The sequence below is a fragment of the Salmo salar genome, chromosome ssa06 (assembly GCF_905237065.1).
Source record: "Salmo salar chromosome ssa06, Ssal_v3.1, whole genome shotgun sequence".
Lineage (NCBI taxonomy): Eukaryota > Metazoa > Chordata > Actinopteri > Salmoniformes > Salmonidae > Salmo > Salmo salar.
Window position 1 is genome coordinate 70,722,232 of NC_059447.1, and position 23,657 is coordinate 70,745,888.

General features: G+C 43.9%; 1 protein-coding gene across 1 annotated transcript in view; it reads left to right on the plus strand.

Moving 5' to 3' along the window:
• Positions 1 to 23,657, plus strand: part of utrn (utrophin) — a 278,656-nt gene that overhangs the window by 208,883 nt on the left and 46,116 nt on the right. Inside the window, 7 exon segments of the mRNA XM_014205596.2 lie at positions 2,121 to 2,150; positions 2,152 to 2,200; positions 5,035 to 5,095; positions 17,444 to 17,505; positions 18,113 to 18,187; positions 19,688 to 19,889; positions 20,002 to 20,087. Of these exon segments, the coding sequence (XP_014061071.1) occupies positions 2,121 to 2,150; positions 2,152 to 2,200; positions 5,035 to 5,095; positions 17,444 to 17,505; positions 18,113 to 18,187; positions 19,688 to 19,889; positions 20,002 to 20,087 (565 nt within the window).

A 23,657-nucleotide genomic window follows, 5' to 3' on the forward strand; every position in this document is an offset into this window, starting at 1 on the left:
CCTTCCACATTTTACAGGTGGGCAGTGGGTGTCACGCCTAAAACCTTCCCCCCTTTACAGGTGGGCAAAGGATGTCATGCCTAAAACCTTCTACATTTTACAGGTGGGCAATGGGTGTCACGCCTAAAACCTTCCCCCCTTTACAGGTGGGCAGTGGGTGTCACGCCTAAAACCTTCCCCCCTTTACAGGTGGGCAAAGGATGTCATGCCTAAAACCTTCCACATTTTACAGGTGGGCAGTGGGTGTCACGCCTAAAACCTTCCCCCCTTTACAGGTGGGCAAAGGATGTCATGCCTAAAACCTTCCACATTTTACAGGTGGGCAGTGGGTGTCACGCCTAAAACCTTCCCCCCTTTACAGGTGGGCAAAGGATGTCATGCCTAAAACCTTCTACATTTTACAGGTGGGCAATGGGTGTCACGCCTAAAACCTTCCCCCCTTTACAGGTGGGCAAAGGATGTCATGCCTAAAACCTTCTACATTTTACAGGTGGGCAATGGGTGTCACGCCTAAAACCTTCCCCCATTTACAGGTGGGCAATGCGTGTCACACCTAAAACCTCCCCCCCCCTTTACAGGTGGGCAAAGGATGTCATGCCTAAAACCTTCTACATTTTACAGGTTGGCAATGGGTGTCACGCCTAAAACCTTCCCCCTTTTACAGGTGGGCAATGCGTGTCACGCCTAAAACCTTGCCCCTTTTACAGGTGGGCAATGAGTGTCATGCCTAAAACCTTCCCCCTTTTACAGGTGGGCAAAGGATGTCATGCCTAAAACCTTCTACATTTTACAGGTGAGCAATGGATGTCACGCCTAAAACCTTCCCCCTTTTACAGGTGGACAATGTGTGTCACGCCTAAAACCTTCCCCCCTTTACAGGTGGGCAAAGGATGTCATGCCTTAAACCTTCCCCCCTTTTACAGGTGTAGCAATGGATGTCACGCCTAAAACAATCTCCCTTTCATGTGCCATGAGAAGAGGTGTCACAGCTACAACCCTCCTCCCTTTTAGGCGTTGTCATACCTGGATGTAGGTGTCACAACTAACATGTCCCTCCGTTTAGGAGCCATCTTATTCTCCCCTCTGCTTGTCTGTACACTCATGTTTATTGTCCTTCAATGTCATACTAGCTCTCCTACTGTCTTGTAATCATGTATTTCTGTCCCTCTCTTTTCACCTGTTTGTTCTTGTTCTTTCGCTTTCTCTCATTATTCCTTCCCTCCTCTCTCTCTGTCTGTCAGCACGCTGCAGCTCAGACACAGTGAGGGAAGGGGAGAGGTGGCCCTCCACTTGTCTGCCTCTACAGGGGCCTTATTTCTGTATTGGTACTGCTTACTTCTGTCACTGTAGATCAAATTCACCCCACCCCTCTTTTGATCAATTGGTTTAATCTGATTTGGGACACGCTCTGTGTTTTTGGGACTGGGCATGTTTCACCCCCGGTGGTTATGACTCACAGAGGGTTTTGTGTGTGTGTGTGTGCGTCCGTCTCCTCTTGTGTGATCTAAATTTCCCTTTTATATGTCAGTCTCTATGGTGTTGGTGTCCTTGCTCAAGGTCCCAGTGCTTTAGCATTGTATGATCTGTGTCCTGGTCCAGTTTACTGATGGCTGGGATTAGAGCCCTACTCTTACACCCCTCAGGCTCAGTTGTCACTGTAGTGCTTGAATCAATGGGGGTTTGTACTGCATGTATGAGGGGGCTTGACCGTGTGTGTGTCTGTGAGAGAGAGACAAGAGACAAATAAAGAGACAGCAAGAGAGAGATCCTTCTCCATACCCGCCACCCCTGGCATTACCGTGCAGGAGTCGATGATGACCACTGAAATAGGAAGCCACTTTGATCTGATCAGACAGAAGGGCACACAGCACAGCAGGACTGACCCCAGTCGCCAGTCACCCCATAGAGATTCACCGGGGTATGATCAAACTGTGGAAGCCAAGCCTCATGGTTCCCTGTGTAGAGACGGCCTTGTTCCCTCACTGTAGGGAGGATGACTGAGTCACTGCTCACAGTGAGGACACTCAGCAATACACACACACACAGCTGGGCCGGTCCATATAGAGCTGGCGGGGTGCAGATGTGTGTGTAACTCTCTCTCTCCTCTTTCTGGTGTGCAGGTGGCCGTTGAGGAGAGACTGAAACTCCTTTCAGGAAGCCCACAGAGACTTTGGCCCGTCCTCCCAGCACTTCCTCTCCAGTGAGTAGCCAATGACTGCCCTTGATATGTAATACAGCCTACGAATGTCTTGGCAGTAGCCTATCCATGATGGGGGAGGAATTTCTGTAAGTTTGGCTGTTGTTCTTTTTGTCAGGGTTGTTTTGAAGTCAGCCATCATCCACTGCCTCCTATACACACTCACACAGACAGACACACACAGAGTCACGCAGGCCATTTGCAGGCACAAGGTTCTTTACTCTTGAATAATTCAATGCTTAATTACAACTCTCCTCCGACTTCCTCTAGTTATTCTCCTCTCAGACCAGAGTGGTCATTAACCAGGAAGAGAATGAGGGAGGGAGGGAGGGAGGATAGAGGGCAGAGAGAGAGAACATTAGGAACAGACAGAGAAAGCCAGACTCTACCTCTCCCTCCTTCCATCCCCATTTACAAAAATTATACACCACAGGAATGTTGTTTTTCATGACTATGTCCCCTTCCTCTCTCCATCTCATATCCAACCCCTCTTTTATCTACCCCATTTGGCTTAGACATGGATCCAAAATGTCTGCTGTATGATAACAGGGTGGGATGGAGAGGAAACTGAGCAGCTTCATGTCCATAGACTTGAGTGGTGCTGACAGCTGAGCTACTGTACCAGACAAGATGCCATTCAGGCTCCCCTTTCATCTCTCATAGAGTAGATATAATCTACCATTCCTTCTCATAGTATTTTAATAACTCGGTTTCCCCTAAGGGATCAAGTAAGTGTCCGTCTGTCCACCCATCCTTCCGTCCGCCCATCCTTCCTTCCATCCATCCATCCATCCATCCATCCATCCATCCATCCATCCATCCATGAGCATTCACCCTCCATCTACAGAGGATTGTGAAAGTATTCACCCTCCATCTACAGAGGCTTGTGAAAGTATTCACCCTCCATCTACAGAGGCTTGTGAAAGTATTCACCCTCCATCTACAGAGGCTTGTGAAAGTATTCACCCTCCTTGGCATTTTTCCTATTTTGTTGTTTTACAACCTGGAATTAAAATTCATTTTTTGGGGGGGATTTGTATCATTTGATTTACACAACATGCCTACCACTTTGAAGATACAAAATATTTTTTATTGTGAAACAAACAAGAAATAAGACAAAAAAACTAAATTGAGAGTGCATAACTATTCACCCCCCCAAAGTCAATACTTTGTAGAGCGACCTTTTGTAGAAATTACAGCTGCAAGTCTCTTGCGGTATATCTCTATAAGCTTGGCACATCTAGCCACTGGGATTTTTGCCCATTCTTCAAGGCAAAACTACTCCAGCTCCTTCAAGTTGGATGGGTTCCGCTGGTGTATAGCAATCTTTAAGTCATACCACATATTCTCAATTGGATTGAGGTCTGGGCTTTGACTAGGCCATTCCAAGACATTTAAATGTTTCCCCTTAAACCACTCGAGTGTTGCTTTAGCAGTATGCTTAGGGTCATTGTCCTGCTGGAAGGTGAACCTCGGTCCCAGTCTCAAATCTCTGGAAGACTGAAACAGGTTTCCCAGTTCCTTTCCCAGCATGCTGCCACCACCATGCTTCACTGTGGGGATGGGGTTCTCGGGGTGATGAGAGGTGTTGGGTTTGTGCCAGACATAGTGTTTTCCTTGATGGCCAAAAAGCTAAATTTTAGTTTCATCTGACCAGAGTACCTTCTTCCATATGTTTTGGGAGTCTCCCACATGCCTTTTGGCGAACACCAAACGTGTTTGCTTATTTTTTTTCTTTAAGCAATGGCTTTTTTCTGGCCACTCTTCCGTAAAGCCCAGCTCTGTGGAGTGTACGGCTTAAAGTATTTCTATGGACAGATACTCCAATCTCCACTGTGGAGCTTTGCAGCTCCTTCAGGGTTATCTTTGGTCTCTTTGTTGCCTCTCTGATTAATGCCCTCCTTGCCTGGTCCGTGAGTTTTGGTGGGCGGCCCTCTCTTGGCAGGTTTGTTGTGGTTCCATATTCTTTCCATTTTTTAATAATGGATTTAATGGTGCTCCGTGGGATGTTCAAAGTTTCTGATATTTTTTTATAACCCAACCCTGATCTGCACTTCTCCACAACTTTGTCCCTGACCTGTTCGGAGTGCTCCTTGGTCTTTATGGCGCCGCTTGCTTGGTGGTGCCCCATGTTTAGTGGTGTTGCAGACTCTGGGGCCTTTCAGAACAGGTGTATATATACTGAGATCATGTTACAGATCATGTGACACTTAGATTGCACACAGGTGGACTTTATTTAACTAATTATGTGACTTCTGAAGGTAATTGGTTGCCCCAGATCTTATTTAGGGGCTTCATAGCAAAGGCAGTGTGTGTAGGTTAGGTGTATACAGGGGAGGGAAAGGCTTCCATCAACTTCTGAGCGCCTCTCTGTGAATGGCTTATGACAGCTCATGTTCCTCTCTGTGAATGGCTTACGACAGCTTGTAAAGTCGTATGTCATCACATCTGACAGCTTTTATTGTCCTGTCAGTCTGTTGGTTGTGTTTGGGCTTTGAAGATCAGCTAACTCATCCGCTTTCCTTCTCTCCGTTTGTTCTCCCCTTTGTCTGTGAAGTCTAAGAATAACATGCCATTAGAATATATTAAACAGCTATTATTAAGAGGATGCAGCCCCTTCTCACAGATATAGCCGTCTTAACTCGCTCCAACTGTCCAATAGTTATGCACATTACTTTTTACATTTCATGCACAGTGGGAATGTTATTTGGAGAAAAGGCCATTACATTATGGAACTATTAGTGGATATTTGCGGAAGCAGTCGACTCGGGAGACTAAACAGATTATTGCGCTGCAAATAACGCTGTGTTTTTAATGGTGTATTTTTTTCTCCACAGCCTCTGTGCAGCTCCCGTGGCAGAGAGCCGTGTCTCAGAATAAGGTTCCATACTACATCAAGTGAGTTCTACTGTACTGACTGGTAACATGCTGATTATGTATGCTAGACGAATCACTTTCTTTATGCTTATTTTATGGTAACTATTTGCAAAACAATGGTTGAAAGGGCTGTGTGTGTGTTTTTATTTATGCATGTGCGGTTGGTTTTACTTGTGAGTGTGTATGAGTGCGTGATTCTGTTCATACTCAGTCTTTCCAGTTGAAAAGTTTCCTTCAAAGGTTTGATTGAATTCTTGGATGTTTCCACTGTTGTAATATTGAATTTGAGGTGATTTTAGGTGTCATGTCTACTGTTGCTCATTCATTTAGCTGGGGGACTTTTCAACTGGCACAATACCTGTCATAATGCCTAGGTATTCATGGACTCCATTATGGTAGTTCCATAGCAGAGATATTGCTGCTTAAGATCACATTGCCCATTGTAATACATTCACAGTCCAGCAGTACAGCAGACAATGTATCCATTTAAAAGGCAGATGGGGAGAGATAGGTTTGTGCTGATCGCTACTCAATATGGCTTTCAAAGTGTCTCAATGCACCTTGGACACATGCTAAGAGACAGAGAGACAGAGAGAGTTAAAGGGAGGGAGACAGGTGGATAGAGAGATGGGGGTAACTGAGCGAACGAAACGGAGAGAGAGGGATAAGAAAAAATAGGGATTCATATGAAAGGAGAGTGGGTGAGAGACGGGGGTAGGATGAAGGGGTGATAAGGAGGTAGAGGTACAAAGACAGATTGTGTGAGAGAGAGGGGGATGAGAGAGAGACAGAGAGATACTGAGTGAGAGAGGGAGACATCCCTGTGAACAGCTGAAGTTTGTTTACCCCAGGAGCTTTGCACTGGAAGGGATCAGAGATGAAAGGGCGAGAGAAGCTGGGAGGAGAGATGAGGGCAGGTTTAGAACTCTGGAATCAACAACAGCTGTCTCTGATCACAGGTGTTGGCCCTCCTCGAGTGGCTGACCATTGAACCCCGGGCCCTCCCTACACACACACACACACACACACACACACACACACACACACACACACACACACACACACACACACACACACACACACACACACACACACGCCATATGTCCCTTCCTTGTCTCTGTATTACGTAGCACAGCAACTCCACCACAGGTTTAGCTGAGCCCCTCTCACATTCATTCTGAGTGACCCTTTAAGAAGGGAAGAGAGAAAGGGAAATCGGCCTATTGAAAGCCTCCCTCCAACTCCAACACTGTGAGGCTTTCATCTCATTTAAATGGACGCCACCGCCGGGAGCTACAATACTAAGCTATTGCCACTGTTGGGATTAAAAATCTCTCAAATCTCTTTGACTGCCCTCCCTGACCCCTCTGAGGGAATTCAAAACTTTGCCTTGGCCTTCACAGGGCTAATCGTAGGTCACTTACAGCGCAGTGACATTACTGTGACTCCAACATCAGGCTTTGACACATTCATTAGGCTCTGGGCCCCCCGCCTCTCTCTCTAGCTCATGCTATTTTTCGTCCACTCGACCGCACAAAGGCCTCTGTGCTACCCCCCTCCCTTCCATGGGAACAGCGACACACTGGTGAGTCAAACGGCTAAACACGGAAGCCTCGCCACCCGCCGCTCTGTCACCCCAGTTGACCTCCAGCTGACCTCTGGCATTTCAGCGGGCTCAGATTTTCAGAACGCTGTCAGGATGAAATATTGGACTGCCACTCTTTTCTGCCAACATAAGAGCTTGAAACTTCCCATCACACTCTGTGGTGTGTTGGTCTGTCTGTGAGTGTGGGTGTCTGTGGGTGTCTGTGGGGGTGGGTGCTTCAGTTGTGGCTCACTTGGTAGTGCATGGCACTTGCAATGCCAGGGTTGTGGGTTCGATTCCCACAGGGGACCAGTATGAAAATGTATGCACTCACTACTGTAAGTCGCTCTGGATAAGAGCGTCTGCTGAATGACTAACATGTCAAATGTAAAAATGTGTGTGCCCGTCAGGATGTCTTTGTTGTGTTTGCATCCGCATTGACTCATCGAATTACTTTCATTAAGTTGCTACAATTCAAAGGGTTGAAACGTTTTTCAAATGCAGAGTAGAAGAGGAGAGAAAAAAATGATAAAGTTTTGAGGGGAGGAGGAGAAGAGGAATATATCAAGTGGAGAATGCAGGCACTCTGGTTGGAGATTAGTCTGGCTGAGGGACTGTCACGGAGAGGTGGGAAAAGTGTCTCTGAGTCGCAGATATTTCCCTACTTCTATCCCTTATATTTTACAATGTAATCATTCATTGAATGCTCATGATTATTCATGAACATGTCCTGCGTGACAGAGACATAGTCCTCCTCAGGAGAAAGTTGCTGTGACTTGCATGTCTCTGTGACTCTGTCTCTGGGAGTTGATGAAGCGTCACTTCCCCAAGGATAGCTCAGTGTTTTGCCTAGCTTTCCATGAACTGAGGCTCACCGCCTACACCCTTGGTTCCAATTTTTGGGATGACTGCCCTGGATGTTGGGTTTTGGGGCATTTACATTTGCATTGCATCCCATTTTTATATACTGTATATACAATTCATACAGTTGCAAGAAAAAGTTTGGACCTTTTGGAATCACCTGGATTTCTGCATTGATTACTCATAAAATGTGGTCTGATCTTCATCTAAGTCACAATAATAGACAAACACAATCTGACTAAACTAATAACACACAAACAGTTGTACTTTTCACATTTGTATTGAAGACATTGAGTAATCATTCACAGTGCAGGCTGGAAAAAGTAAAAGTAAAATATGCAATAATTTAATAACCAACGTTTCGACAGATAAGCTGTCTTCATCAGGGTATAATGACAAACACTGCGGGGTGACTCGTTTATATAGTGTCAAAGAACACACACAGGTGTCTGTAATCATGGCCGGGTGTGGCCTGATATCATTGGTTAATTCTCAGATATAAAAATTCAAAACAAACCGAGACATCTTTTTCAAGGACAGTCTCGCAAAAAGAAGCATTCTTGCGTTCTAACTACCTGCTATTCAAAGTGCTCTGAACAAATTAAGGGAATCGTTCAAACATTGGCACATTCTAAGATCCGATGATAGTATCGGTAATGTGCTTTCGGACCTTCCCTTGGTCGTATTCTCGCGGGGCAGAAACCTCAGAGATCAACTGGTAAACTCTGATTTACCACCCCAAGATATCCCTGCACAACGTGTATTTGCGCCCCTACTGGATGGAAACTATAAGTGTAATGGCTGTGCTCAATGCAATGGCACTTATAAATGTAGATCCTTCAAAACACCCCCAAACAGGGTAACAGATCCCAATCAAAGGTGTTGTCACTCCACTAAGGCAGTTATTTTATCTTATAACTTGTCCTTGTGGTAAAAAATATGTGGGTAAAACAGAGCGCAATATTAAAAGTATGAATCTCAGAGCATCGTAGCACCATTAGGTGCAAAAACTCAGCCCACTTTTTGGAAGTAAACCACTCGTTTTCGTCCCTACGTTATATCGGCATCGAACATGTCACTCTCCCTAGGAGAGGGGGTGAATGACCTCGACAATTTATTGTTAAAACGAGGGGCTGCTTGGATCTTTAATTTAATGACCCTTGCTCCCTTCGGTCTTAACGTAGACTTTGATCGGAAGCCATTCTTGTGATTATTGTGATTTTGCTATTCATTGTAAATGTTTGTAGGCCTATGTTATTTTTATATCTGAGAATTAACCAATGATATTAGGCCACACCCGGCCATGATTAGACACCTGTGTGTGTTCTTTGACACTATATAAACGAGTCACCCCGCAGTGTTTGTCATTATACCCTGATGAAGACAGCTTGTCTGTCGAAACGTTGGACATTAGGTTATTACATCTGAGCTCTTAGAGTGTGCGGCTCTCCTTTCATTTTTCAAGTGTTCTACTCTGCTAGCCAGCACCTCGCCTAAATAGGTGTGCGTTTCTTTCACCTCTAGATTAGATGAAGATCAGACCAGATTTTATAAATGCAGAAATCCAGGTAATTCCAAAGGGTTCGCTAACTTTTTCTTGCAACTGTATATAGCGTCAATGATTTTATATATATATATATATATATATATATATAGTACCAGTCAAAAGTTTGGACACACCTACTCATTCAAGGTTTTGTCTTTATTTGTACTATTTTCTACATTGTAGAATAATAGTGAAGACATCAAAACTATGAAATAACACATATGGAATCATGTAGTAACCAAAAAAGTGTTTTACATTTTATATTCTTCAAAGTCGCTGGTTGAGAGAATGCCAAGAGTGTGCAAAGCTGTCATCAAGGCAAAATCTCAAATATAAAATATATGAGTAGGTGTGTCCAAACTTTTGACTGGTACTGTATATATATATATATATATATATATATATATATATATAACTAAAATATAAATGCAACAATTTCAATGATTTTACAGAGTTCAAATAAGGAAATCAGTCAATTTAAATAAATTCATTAGGCCCTAATCTATGGATTTCACATGACTGACTAGGGCGAAGGTTCACCTTCCAACAGGGCAACAACCCTAAGCACACTGCAAAGACAACGCATGAGTGGCTTTAGGACAAGTCTCTGAATGTCCTTGAGTCGCCCAGCCTTATCCCAGACCGGTTGAACCCGGTCGAACATCTCTGGAGGGACCTGAAAATAGCTGAGCAGCGACACTCCCCATCCAACCTGACAGAGCTTGTGAAGCTCTGCAGAGAAGAATGGGAGAAACTCCCCAAATACAGGTGTGCCAAGCTTGTAGCGTCATACCCAAGAAGACTCGAGGCTGTAATCGCTGCCAAAGGTGCTTCAACAAAGTACTGAGTAAAGGGTCTGAATACTTATGTAAATGTGATATTTCAGTTTTATTTTTAATAGATTTGCTAAAACATCTAAAACCAGTTTTTTCTTTGCCATTATGGGGTATTGTGTGTAGATTGATGAGGGAAAAAAACGATTTAATCAATTTTGGAATAAGGCTGGACATTTTTTTTGAAAAGTAAAGGGGTCTGAGTACTTTCCGAATGCACTATACATGTGTATATGTACATTTGTGAGTCATATTAAATCTCCTGCAGCGTATTAGCATGGGAAATACTGTATGGCAAAGCAAATAAATAATCTGCCCTACAGAGGCGGGTGTGGTTAGCTTGTGGTCATCACTGGTGTAGAGTAGTGTGTACACTTATTACTATAAAATGATTAATGGGGCACCAGTCCAGTATTGGACAAAATGGTATTCTAAGAAGTCCTGACTCATATAACTATATAAGACTGCAATTAGAATAATAGTAATACATAGATTAATATGAAGGTAGGAATTCTTTGAGAATTTGAGTTATTTCCTTAGAATAACAAGACAAACACAAGTTCTTTATACAATCAACATTTAAAAACGCTAATCACTAATCAAAATATTTGAAAAGGTATGAAATAGGATGAAAGACAAGAAGTTACAACCTGGAGATCCAGAACATTAAAAGATGTCATACTCAGTCTGTGATTAAATACTGTTGTGTCTTCTTGATTGTTCAGGCCGCATTGAGGAGAACAAAGGAAGAAGATGGCTGGGTGTGCTTTCTGGTTGACTTGGGTGGTTCCTCCTTCAGGTTGTTCCTTTGGTCCTGAGTTGGTGTCCTTATGCTTGTTGTTCTTCTCTGTTGGCTCCTTGCTTGAGTTGCAGAGGCTTTGCTCTAATTGTGTTCTCTTTCCTTGAAGAAGGTCATCTTAAATATACCATTCAGGCTACACTAGCTCTCTAATGGCTAAGTCTCCTTCTGAGACAGTTTAGTGCATGGGCTCTTCGTCCTAATTTATGTACCGGATTACATGTACTGTTCCCTAAAAGGTACTTCCCCTAATTTATCAGTTCACCAGTTCTTGCCTTAATAAAATGATTTTATTTTTATTTTTTAATTTAACCTTTATTTAACTAGGCAAGTCAGCTAAAAACAAATTCTTATTTACAATGACGGCCTACCGGGGAACAGTGGGTTAACTGCCTTGTTCAGAGGCAGAACGACAGATTTATTTTACCACGTCAGCTCGGGGATTCAATCCAACAACCTTTCGGTTACTGGCCCAACGCTCTAATCACTAGACTACCTGCCGCAAAGGTCCAGGCCCTGTGGTTGGCCTACTGAAGATTGAGGTTCTCCTCCCTCCTTAATAGAGGTCCAGCTTGAGAGGTCCAGTTTGAGAGGTCCAGACGGATAAGAGGCTAAGAGGGGAGCAGTACTTTTGTAGTCCTGCTAGGTCAGATGGTATCACCCCTTGGTGTCGAGAGCCATTTTTAAAACCCAATGTCTTGGAGGTAGAGAACGTTTTTTTTAGGGAGAAAAGCTAAAGTTGGTTAATGTCAATAATGTTCAGAAACGACACATCGCTACACAGGCCTGCTGGGATAATCTAGAGCTGTGAAAAATGATGCATTCTTTATCTTCTGTAATCATCTGGTCTGGTTTGTGATGAGGAGGAAGTAGCCAAGCCAAACAGGAAATGCCAGGGGAAGTGGTCGTTATGTAGAGGATTCTAAACGCTGTAATTATGCTGCCTGTATCCAAGGCATCCTGGAGCCAAGGAGAAGCAGAGTCCCCTCTGTCATTCTATTCACACTGATAGAATTAGGAATTAGAATTTCTAATAATTTAATATGAATTAGAATGTAGTAATTTACTACTCTGCTACAGCTTGGCCACATGCTCTCATAAACAGCACTTCAGAGTAGCTTATTAGTTACATAAAATGCGGAGTTTCCTGGGTTTTATGCAGTATTCTATCCCAGAGTCCCGTTTTAATGATGTTTACTCAGAGATGTCATTTAATTAAGCAATAAGACACGAGTCAGTGCTGTATCATGAATACAGTCACATTTAAATTGTGCCTCTTGTACCTTATTGATGTCTAAAGACAGTACTAAACTAAACGCTAGGCTTATATTAAACCCCCGCTGTACTAAACTAAACGCTAGGCTTATATTAACCCCCGCTGTACTAAACTAAACGCTAGGCTTATATTAAACCCCGCTGTACTAAACTAAACGCTAGGCTTATATTAAACCCCGCTGTACTAAACTAAACGCTAGGCTTATATTAAACCCCGCTGTACTAAACTAAATGCTAGGCTTATATTAAACCCCGCTGTACTAAACTAAATGCTAGGCTTATATTAACCCCCGCTGTACTAAACTAAATGCTAGGCTTATATTAGCCCCCGCTGTATTAAACTAAATGCTAGGCTTATATTAACCCCCGCTGTATTAAACTAAATGCTAGGCTTATATTAGCCCCCACTATACCAAACTAAATGCTTTGGCTAGAAGCAATGGGAAATAATGTGTGAGTTGAGATAAATAAAACAGATGATTGGGATAGCAACATGAACATGATATTCTGATGGAGGAGCAGTGATAATTTTCAGATGGAACTGTTAGCAGGCATAGGTGTGTTTGTGACGGCTAATACAGCATGGCTTAGAACGCTGCTCGTCCATCCAGCATCCGTGATCCAAACAACCAGTTTTATAATGATGTTTACGGGGAAATGTCAAGCGCTGCATCTATTTATCCTCAAACCGGATTCATCTCCAGGCTCACTGCGCTCTCTACAGTATATCACTCACTCAACTCCCTGCTGAGGACAGGCTGTGGAGCTGCTCTGACTTCCTGTCTGACTTCTTTACCCAAATCTCTTCTAAGCTCCGTCTTTGCACCACGTATTCCACAACAATTAACTTCCAATAAGCATTCTACCCATTGGTAGAATGGACTCGGAACCATTGGCAACATGAAAAACCCTACATCTCAAACCGGCTTTGAGAATGAATGCAGAATTCTGTATGACACTACCAAGCGACTTTAGTGCTCACAGGCTGTAGCTTTCGACCAGTTAACCTTAACTCCTTGTTAAAAAGAGGGACTTTGACCTCTGTGTGGTTCTTCAAATCAGAGAGATTCTATAACCCTGAGCTTGGTGCCAAACCATCTCTTTCACATTCTGGGACATGAATGTCTGTGTGATCTTCAAGCCTTAACACATGTCTACACGCGTCACAGCTCTGTCCTTGCAAAGGTTACCACAGGTAACCTTAAACTTGGGAGTTTCTGAGGATAAATGAGGACGGACGACAGAGGGAGAAAGAAGGGATGATTGAGGAAGCTTAGAACCTGCCAACTCTGTGGGTTGTCTTCATTATGACAGGCCTAAGCTGCCGGTCCAGCAGTGGTAGTAGACAGCTAGTGTAATCCATTTTTTGATTGAGCCTGTCTGCTGTGTTTGTCATTCTGCTGCTTTGCACTGAATACATAGTGGAAAGACTCCACGGGTTGCCAGATCACAGTCAACTCCTTGTGTTTCATCTTTGGGGCTAAGGCTGGCTTCTCTTTGATGTTCCTCCTACAGACTTAGTTGAATGGCAACCATTATTGTGTTTACTCTGACTGCTGTTGGCACTGATAGATAGTCATTAACACACTTCCAGGTGTGTGTGTGTGTGTGTGTGTGTGTGTGTGTGTGTGTGTGTGTGTGTGTGTGTGTGTGTGTGTGTCCGTGCATGCATGCACATATGTGCATGGGTGTGTGTGTACAAGCTTATGCCACAACCACGGCTAAATCCTCAAGCTGTTCGAACAAGAGGAGATATGAATTCATTTCTGACGGCTTGGTGTCCAAATCCTCACTGGGACACAATAATATCCGTCCGGCCATGATTGAATCGGCCCCTGTCTCAAATAGCACAGCTAAAACAGGAACCCTGAGCTGAGCGCAAGGAAGGTATGAAAGTGTGTGCCATTTCAGAGCATGATGAAGAGGGATGAACACCTGCTGATGGCTTCTGTAGTTCGTCTCCCCTGTGCTCTATTGTCAGCACTTCACTTCACTGGATAGCCTGTCTTCTCTCTCTCTCTCTCTCTCTCTCTCTCTCTCTCATCTCTTTATTTTCTCTCTCCCTTCCATTTCCCTCTCTCTCTCTCTCTCTCTCTCTCTTCTCTCTCTCTCTCTCTCTCTCTCTCTCTCTCTCTCTCTCTCTCTGTGTCTGGAGACAGTCTCACTATGACAACCTAATCACAGAGATACTGGCATTCACAACATAATAGACGTCACAACACAGCAATTCCCAACAATTCCCCTTGATATCAGTGTGGGTACAGGAAGGGATATTTTGCCGAAGCGGAGAATCACTCAAATATAAATGACTTCCCTGATCAGGTGAAGAAGGGCAGCAGACAGACAGACAGACAGACACAAACCCCACACCTACTTATCAATTCTGTCTTCTGGAGTCATAAACTCAACCCTACTCTGCTTGATCAGATTCAAGTAAATTTGTTTGTGTTTTTATTTCAAACGTGGTTCTTGTAGATTTGGCTGTGTTGTCTGTGCTCTCCGCACCTGGCGGCGTTTCTCAGAAGCTGAAATGTAAACAGGATGGAGACGAGGCATCAACATGTCCCCCTCGTAGCCCCAGGGGACCTGGCAGAGTGTGCTACGTAGCGTACTGAGAGGAGGCCTGCAGAGATGAGGGGTGTGTGGGTGCGTCACTCTCAAGGCCTCCTAGATGATTTCTATGCTTTGGGAATCACAATCAGACCCGCGTTTTGGATTTGTATACATGTGCCTCTATTATTGAGACGATAAGAAAACCAGTCGACAAGACAGAGCATTTGATCTATCTGTCTCTCTCTCTGTGTGTGTGTGTGTGTGTGTGTGTGTGTGTGTGTGTGTGTGTGTGTGTGTGTGTGTGTGTTAGGGCTGGGCGATATGGCCAAAATATCATATCATATGGTAATTTTCAATTTTATGACGGTATTTGTTTTTATGTATTTCATGTTTTTGATTAATAAAAGTTGTACATTTGCTTTATGAGTAGTGTGTGACTCTAGTGCTTTATGAGTAGTGCGTGACTCTAGTGCTTTATGAATAGTGTGTGACTCTAGTGCTTTATGAGTAGTGTGTGACTCTAGTGCTTTATGAGTAGTGCGTGACTCTAGTGCTTTATGAGTAGTGCGTGACTCTAGTGCTTTATGAGTAGTGCGTGACTCTAGTGCTTTATGAGTAGTGCGTGACTCTAGTGCTTTATGAGTAGTGTGTGACTCTAGTGCTTTATGAGTAGTGTGTGACTCTAGTGCTTTATGAGTAGTGTGTGACTCTAGTGCTTTATGAGTAGTGTGTGACTCTAGTGCTTTATGAGTAGTGTGTGACTCTAGTGCTTTATGAGTAGTGTGTGACTAGTGCTTTATGAGTAGTGTGTGACTAGTGCTTTATGAGTAGTGTGTGACTCTAGTGCTTTATGAGTAGTGTGTGACTCTAGTGCTTTATGAGTAGTGCGTGACTCTAGTGCTTTATGAGTAGTGCGTGACTCTAGTGCTTTATGAGTAGTGCGTGACTCTAGTGCTTTATGAGTAGTGCGTGACTCTAGTGCTTTATGAGTAGTGCGTGACTCTAGTGCTTTATGAGTAGTGCGTGACTCTAGTGCTTTATGAGTAGTGTGTGACTCTAGTGCTTTATGAGTAGTGTGTGACTCTAGTGCTTTATGAGTAGTGTGTGACTCTAGTGCTTTATGAGTAGTGTGTGACTCTAGTGCTTTATGAGTAGTGTGTGACTCTAGTGCTTTATGAGTAGTGTGTGACTCTAGTGCTTTATGAGTAGTGTGTGACTAGTGCTTTATGAGTAGTGTGTGACTCTAGTGCTTTATGAGTAGTGTGTGACTCTAGTGCTTTATGAGTAGTGCGTGACTCTAGTGCTTTATGAGTAGTGCGTGACTCTAGTGCTTTATGAGTAGTGCGTGACTCTAGTGCTTTATGAGTAGTGCGTGACTCTAGTGCTTTATGAGTAGTGCGTGACTCTAGTGCTTTATGAGTAGTGCGTGACTCTAGTGCTTTATGAGTAGTGCGTGACTCTAGTGCTTTATGAGTAGTGCGTGACTCTAGTGCTTTATGAGTAGTGCGTGACTCTCGTGCTTTATGAGTAGTGCGTGACTCTCGTGCTTTATGAGTAGTGCGTGACTCTCGTGCTTTATGAGTAGTGCGTGACTCTAGTGCTTTATGAGTAGTGCGTGACTCTAGTGCTTTATGAGTAGTGCGTGACTCTAGTGCTTTATGAGTAGTGCGTGACTCTAGTGCTTTATGAGTAGTGTGTGACTCTAGTGCTTTATGAGTAGTGCGTGACTCTAGTGCTTTATGAGTGGTGCGTGACTCTAGTGCTTTATGAGTGGTGCGTGACTCTAGTGCTTTATGAGTAGTGCGTGACTCTAGTGCTTTATGAGTAGTGCGTGACTCTAGTGCTTTATGAGTAGTGTGTGACTCTAGTGCTTTATGAGTAGTGTGTGACCCTAGGGTGGAAGCACATATTTTCAAAATTATTTCAATGGATCTTTCTCCATTCTGATTGTTTTATACTGTTCAATTCAACCTAAAATAATCTCCTGCATTTCCTGCACTCATTTCAGATCATTTCCACACTGCCACGATATGGGCAAAAATACTAGGCCTTATTTTTAACCAAATGTTGCATTTGAGATTTAGATCAAAACACTTGGGTGAACTTTTGGAATCATGGAAATATAATGTTTATTATAATTATATAGTTAGAATATAAATAATAGTGAGCCCTTTGAATACAGTGTTGTTTGACATGACAACGAATGAAAATGCCATGGACGAGTTATTGTGACAAAATAGTGATCAGTGTTTCCTAGGGGACCCTATAATCTTTGGCTACATTAAATCTTTGCCTATTCCTCTTTGATTTAGAAGGTACTGTTGCACAAACAACATGCTGATTTAGGCCTCCACCAGCACTGGTATCAGGCTGTACTAGCTAGCTATGTTTGCTCTGACTCAGTACTTTTATTAGCTAGTCGGCTAGCGAGTAGCATTAGTGGCTAACACGATTTAGCTTATCTTGCTAAGAAAATACAAACTAGCTGTTTGCTGATGTAAGAAACACAAACTAATATTGTAATTATAGAACGCTTGTGGATTTATATTAAGATCAAATTGGAAACAACATTGTTGCATGTGCTGCATTGACCATGCAGACTGAACGAAAGTGTCTCGTGGTCAAGCAACAACAAATGCTCTCCTTGAGGGAAGGGGTGGGACTAGGTCTGTGTGGAAAGCGGCTTGGAGAGAGGAAGCGGAGAGGGATGACTCAAGTAGCTTAGTAAACTATACAAATGGACATTACACACAGCGTATAACATTTAACAAACCAAACATTCAAATACCTTTATAGGAGGTAAAGCAAAAACCCAAACCGGTCCGTGCATCAATACCGGTATATAGTAAAATATGGTAACCGCCCAGCCCTTGTGTGTGTGACAAAAGCCTTATCATTATCCCCTGTTGTCTTCCAGCCACCAGACTCAGACTACCTGCTGGGACCATCCAAAGATGACAGAGCTCTACCAGTCGCTTGGTATGAAACAGACACGCACGCACGCACGCACGCACGCACGCAGGCAGGCAGGCAGGCAGGCAGACAGGCAGGCAGGCAGACAGACAGACAGACAGACAGACAGACAGACACCGGTCATATAATCACAAAACATTCACTTTCACTCAAATTTGACACCACGCAGTAACTGCAAAGCTCTCTCATGTGCTCTTTCACACAGTATCTTGCTGTCTCGCTTACACACACACACACACACACACACACACACACACACACACACACACACACACACACTGACTGTAACATCCATATTTATGTATGGGTCACCATTGCGGTGGTCAGTGTGACTGTCCTTTAATGATCAGATAGATCAGTAATAAACAGTTCCTAAAGGCCAACGCTCAACAAATAGGACTCAGCTCCTCCGAGAGAGGTCTCACTAACCCAATTACCAGCCATGTCCAGCCCTCCCTGTGACTATATAGAAATTACACTACGGCACGTCTTTTTAACAGGTTTTCAGTTTGACATCGTTATTTCATATCAGACCGCTATTATCCATTCTGTATGATTGATTCCATCCCTCTGTTTTTCCTCTCTCTCTCTTTCTTTCTCTCTCACCTTTTAGCCGACCTGAACAACGTGAGATTTTCCGCTTACAGAACAGCCATGAAGATCCGTAGGCTACAGAAAGCACTGTGCTGTAAGTTTCCTCCCCCCCCCCCCACACACACACACACACACACACACTGACACAAACACATGCAACCAGGTATGCGATTGAGTTTGTGTGTACCTGTATGTGTCTACATCCTTGTTTTGTTGAGATTCCATTTGTGCCGCTGTGTGTTTCATCCCAAAAGGGAATAAATTGTCTTCCACAATAACCAGCTGGCCATAGCTATCTTTGTGTTATTTATTCCCCGTTGGCTGCTGACGGTGTGTGGATATAAATGGTCACCTCACTTCCTCTGGGTATTGCTGTACCTTGCTGCTGGGACTGAGCCAGGCTCTCTGTCATTATTACCCAGGGGTTATTTAAGCAATAACACTGGAGGGGGGGGTATATGGCCAATATACCATGGCTAAGTTCTTACGCACGGCGCAACGCAGAGTGCCTGGATACAGCCCTTAGCCGTGGTATATTGGCTGTATACCATAAACCCCCGCGGTGCCTTATTCCTATTATAAACTGGTTACCAACGTAATTAGAACAGTAAAAAGAAATGTTTTGTCATACCTGTGGTATACCACAGCTGTCAGCCAATCAGCATTCAGGGATTGAACCACCCAGTTTATGCTGTTATTTAGAGAGCTCCAAACTTTACTGCTTCACTTTCTTCTTTCTGTGTCTGCTTTCTGTCGCACTTCTGGGCTAGAGGGTGGAGTGGGTTTGTCGTGCTGAGAGTAGGGGGCAGTGAGAGTGAAAGTGAGTGTGTGTGTGTGGTTTTATGAGTTAGTGTGGGTGTTAATGAGTTTAGATGATTCAGGCGTTTTGGGTTTGTCATATTATATTGCATTATCTTGTGATGATGAGACGAGAGCTCCTAGTACGTCTGAGTGATTTGGACTGAGGGCGTTCAGATTCAATTTCACCCATTAGATTACAACTCAAAGCCTGAAGTCTAAAGCACAGACACAGATCTGTATTTATTAGTTATTACTCTGGCTTAATGCCCTGGAACAGAGTGAGGGTGGGAGGAAGGAGAGCGAGAGAGAGAGGGAGGTGAGAGAACGAGATAGAGAGGGAAGAGAGAGAGAGAGGAAACAAGTCTGTATATTTTCCTCAAACTCCTTCCCGTTCGTGTTTTGTTTTTCCTTCCTGATCCCCCACTGTCAGATGTGTCTGTGTGTATCTCCTACATACTCGGGATTCTTAGCAAGATAAGCTATACGCAGGATTCCCCTTAAACGGCTAATTAGGTTAACTCTGAGTCGTGTCTCCAGTATCTGTAACATAAATTGGCTGGCCTGCTGCCCTGGTGTCACGCCACCGTCTACTCTACAGTCACCTCATATCCTGTCTGTGGCCGTGTTGTCATTACAACCGTCTGTAATTTGCTGTGGCAATTTCCACTGCTCTTCATCATTTTAGAATGTTCTTTGTTGCCATTGAGTGGTCTCAGTAAACAACGTTGAAAAGTCTAAAAGTCTCTTTCCCCTCCCTCCCTCCCTCCCTCCCTCCCTCCCTCCCTCCCTCTAGTGGATCTGTTGGATCTGAATGTGGCCCAGAGCACCTTCGAGCAGCACAAGCTTACCCAGAATGCCCAGCTGCTGACGGTACCGGAAGTGATTAACTGTTTGACGTCCATCTATGATGGGCTGGAGCAGCAGCACAAGGACCTGGTCAATGTTCCACTGTGTGTCGATATGTCTCTCAACTGGCTGCTCAATGTATACGACACGTACGTGGACACACACACACACACACACACACACACACACACACACACCTTGTAGAAGTCATTTTCTCTCATAAAAAAAAATGTCCACTGTGTGTGTGTGTTCCCGCTGTAGCGGCCGCAGTGGGAAGATCCGTGTCCTGTCCATGAAGATAGGATTGCTCTCGCTCTCCAAGGGCCATCTGGAGGAGAAATACAAATGCAAGTATCAACCAGCCCACAAAAACCCTTTCACACACATAGTATTCACAGAAACACTCAAACACACACACACACACACACACACACACACACACACACACACACACACACACACACAGACAGACAGACAGACGTGAAAAAATAATAAAACTTTATCAAACTCTGATAGACTTAAATCACACTTTGACACACACCCACACTCTGAGGTGAATTGAGAACAGCTCCAGTGGGAGCGTTGTAGCGTAGTCCGTGCCAGCGTATCCCATAATGCCCTCTGCCAGGCTGTAATCCCAGCTCAGTTACCCAGGGTGCCGATCGGACCGTGTCAGAGGACGCCAGTGAATGGACCATCTAATTGGATGAGAGACCTCCCACTTGTTTTGTATTTGATTTATTTATTTATTTAGTTTCATTGCAGGGGGATTAGGGATGTGGCTAGGGCTGCTGGGGGAGTATGCTTTGTCCTTTCAGATAACGTGCATTCTGTCCTCAATTTGCTCTCTTGCTTTTGTGTCCTCGTTTTCTCCTCCTCGATCTCTCTATCTCGTTCTGTTCTCCCCTTCTATCTCTTCCCTCTCTTCCTTTCCTCTCTCTCTCTCTGTCCTCTCCCTCCATAGTTTCCTTCTCTACCCCTCCTGTGACGTGGAATCTGTCCCTGAGCCTATTCGTTCCACTGGCAATTTCTATTAGTCTCAAAAAGAGATCAAGCACGGTTGGGCGAGTCCCTCTCGTTTAGAGTCACATTGGTGTCAGGCCCAGACACCCATCCACAGCAACTCACTAAATCACAAGTAGCACAGTCCACCACCGCAAAATACAACCCAGCTACATAACAATTTGGCTCTCAATTCGATACCTTGTGTATTATGCATATCACTTATAATTGTAGGGCAGGACGTTTGAGTTGGAGTAGAAATGTTAAGAAAGTCTGGGGCTCATGTGATTTTGGAGTTTCATGACAACGATGTCCTACGTAGTGGCTATGAAGGCTTATGAAGCTGATACGCATTGCTGCTCATGGTTGAAGAAGTATGGCCGGCTTATACTCTAGGGATGTGCAGTATCGAAGAACTGCCATCGCTACTCAAGGAGACATGAAGGCTCGGTCAAAATCACTCACACACACACACACACACACACACACACACACACACACACACACACACACACACACACACACACACACACACACACACACACACAGACACACACACACACAGACACACACAGAAACCACACACACACACAGACACACACACACACACACAGACACACACACACACACACACACACAGACACACACATACACACACACATAGAGTATCGAAGAACAGCCCTAGTTACTTAACTTAATGCAAGCTGACATCAAGGCTGGTTTGTGCACATGCAGACTCTCGCATGCAGACCCACGCACATGTACGGTATGATAGAATCGCCATTACCACTCTACTTAAGGAGAGCTGACATCAAGGCAGGGTCTCACACAGAGATCAAAGACAACGCCAGGTAGATAGATGAGCCCCATCCCTCCATCCTTTTATTGCCCCCCGCTCTCTATCGCCTTTTTCACTCGCCATTGTATTTCTCTCTCGGTTTTCTTTCTTTCTCTCTCTCAATCGTTCTTCCTGTCTATACTGCATCCCCGTCTTTTCTCACTCTCTCTCGCATCTCTCCCGCCAACTCTCTCTATCTCGCAAATCAATTCAATTCAAAGGGGTGTATTGGCATGGGAAACATCTGTTTACATTGCCAAAGCAAATGGAATAGACAATAAACGAAAGGGAACAAGGGAAACATTAGTCAACATTACACCCACAAAAGTTTTAAAAGAATATAGATATTTCAAATGTTATATTATTGGCTATGTACAGTGTTGTAACAATGTGCAAGAAGTTAGCTGCAGCTAGTGACTGGAACGAGCTGCAACAAACACTCAAACTGGACAGTTTTATCTCAGTCTCTTCATTCAAAGACTCAATCATGGACACTCTTACTGACAGTTGTGGCTGCTTTGTGTGATGCCTTGTTGTCTCTACCTTCTTGCCCTTTATGCTGTTGCCTGTGCCCAATAATGTTTGTACCATGTTTTGTGCTGCTACCATGTTGTGTTGCTACTACAGTATGTTGTGTCGCTTCCATGCTGTGTTGTCATGTTGTGTTTCTACCATGCTGTGTTGCTACCATGCTGTGTTGCTACCATGCTGTGTTGTCATGTTGTGTTGCTACCATGCTGTGTTGCTACCATGCTGTGTTACTTCTACAGTATGTTGTTGTCATGTTGTGTTGCTACCATGCTGTGTTGTCATGTTGTGTTTCTACCATGCTGTGTTGCTACTACAGTATGTTGTTGTCATGTTGTATTGCTACTACAGTATGTTGTTGTCATGTTGTGTTGCTACCATGCTGTGTTGCTACTACAGTATGTTGTTGTCATGTTGTGTTGCTACCATGCTGTGTTGCTACTACAGTATGTTGTTGTCATGTTGTATTGCTACTACAGTATGTTGTTGTCATGTTGTGTTGCTACCATGCTGTGTTGCTACTACAGTATGTTGTTGTCGTGTTGCCACCATGCTGTGTTGCTACTACAGTATGTTGTTGTCATGTTGTGTTGCTACCATGCTGTGTTACTACTACAGTATGTTGTCATGTTGTGTTGCTACCATGCTGTGTTGCTACTACAGTATGTTGTTGTCATGTTGTGTTGCTACTATGCTGTGTTGCTACTACAGTATGTTGTTCTCATGTTGTGTTGCTACTACAGTATGTTGTTGTCATGTTGTGTTGCTACCATGCTGTGTTGCTATTACAGTATGCTGTTGTTGTGTTGCTACCATGCTGTGTTGCTAGTACAGTATGTTCTTGTCATGTTGTGTTGCTACCATGCTGTGTTGTTACTACAGTATGTTGTTGTCATGTTGTGCTGCTACCATGTTCTGTTGCTACTACAGTATGTTGTTGTCATGTTGTGTTGCTACCATGCCGTGTTGCTACTACAGTATGTTGTTGTCATGTTGTGTTGCTACCATGCCGTGTTGCTACTACAGTACGTTGTTGTCATGTTGTGCTGCTACCATGTTCTGTTGCTACTACAGTATGTTGTTGTCATGTTGTGTTGCTACCATGCCGTGTTCCTACTACAGTATGTTGTTGTCATGTTGTGTTGCTACCATGTTCTGTTGCTACTACAGTATGTTGTTGTCATGTTGTGTTGCTACCATGTTCTGTTGCTACTACAGTATGTTGTTGTCATGTTGTGTTGCTACCATGCCGTGTTGCTACTACAGTATGTTGTTGTCATGTTGTGTTGCTACCATGCTGTGTTGTTATTACAGTATGCTGTTGTTGTGTTGCTACCATGCTGTGTTGCTAGTACAGTATGTTCTTGTCATGTTGTGTTGCTACCATGCTGTGTTGTTACTACAGTATGTTGTTGTCATGTTGTGCTGCTACCATGTTGTGTTACTACTACAGTATGTTGTTGTCATGTTGTGTTGCTACCATGCCGTGTTGCTACAATAGTATGTTGTTGTCATGTTGTGCTGCTACCATGTTCTGTTGCTACTACAG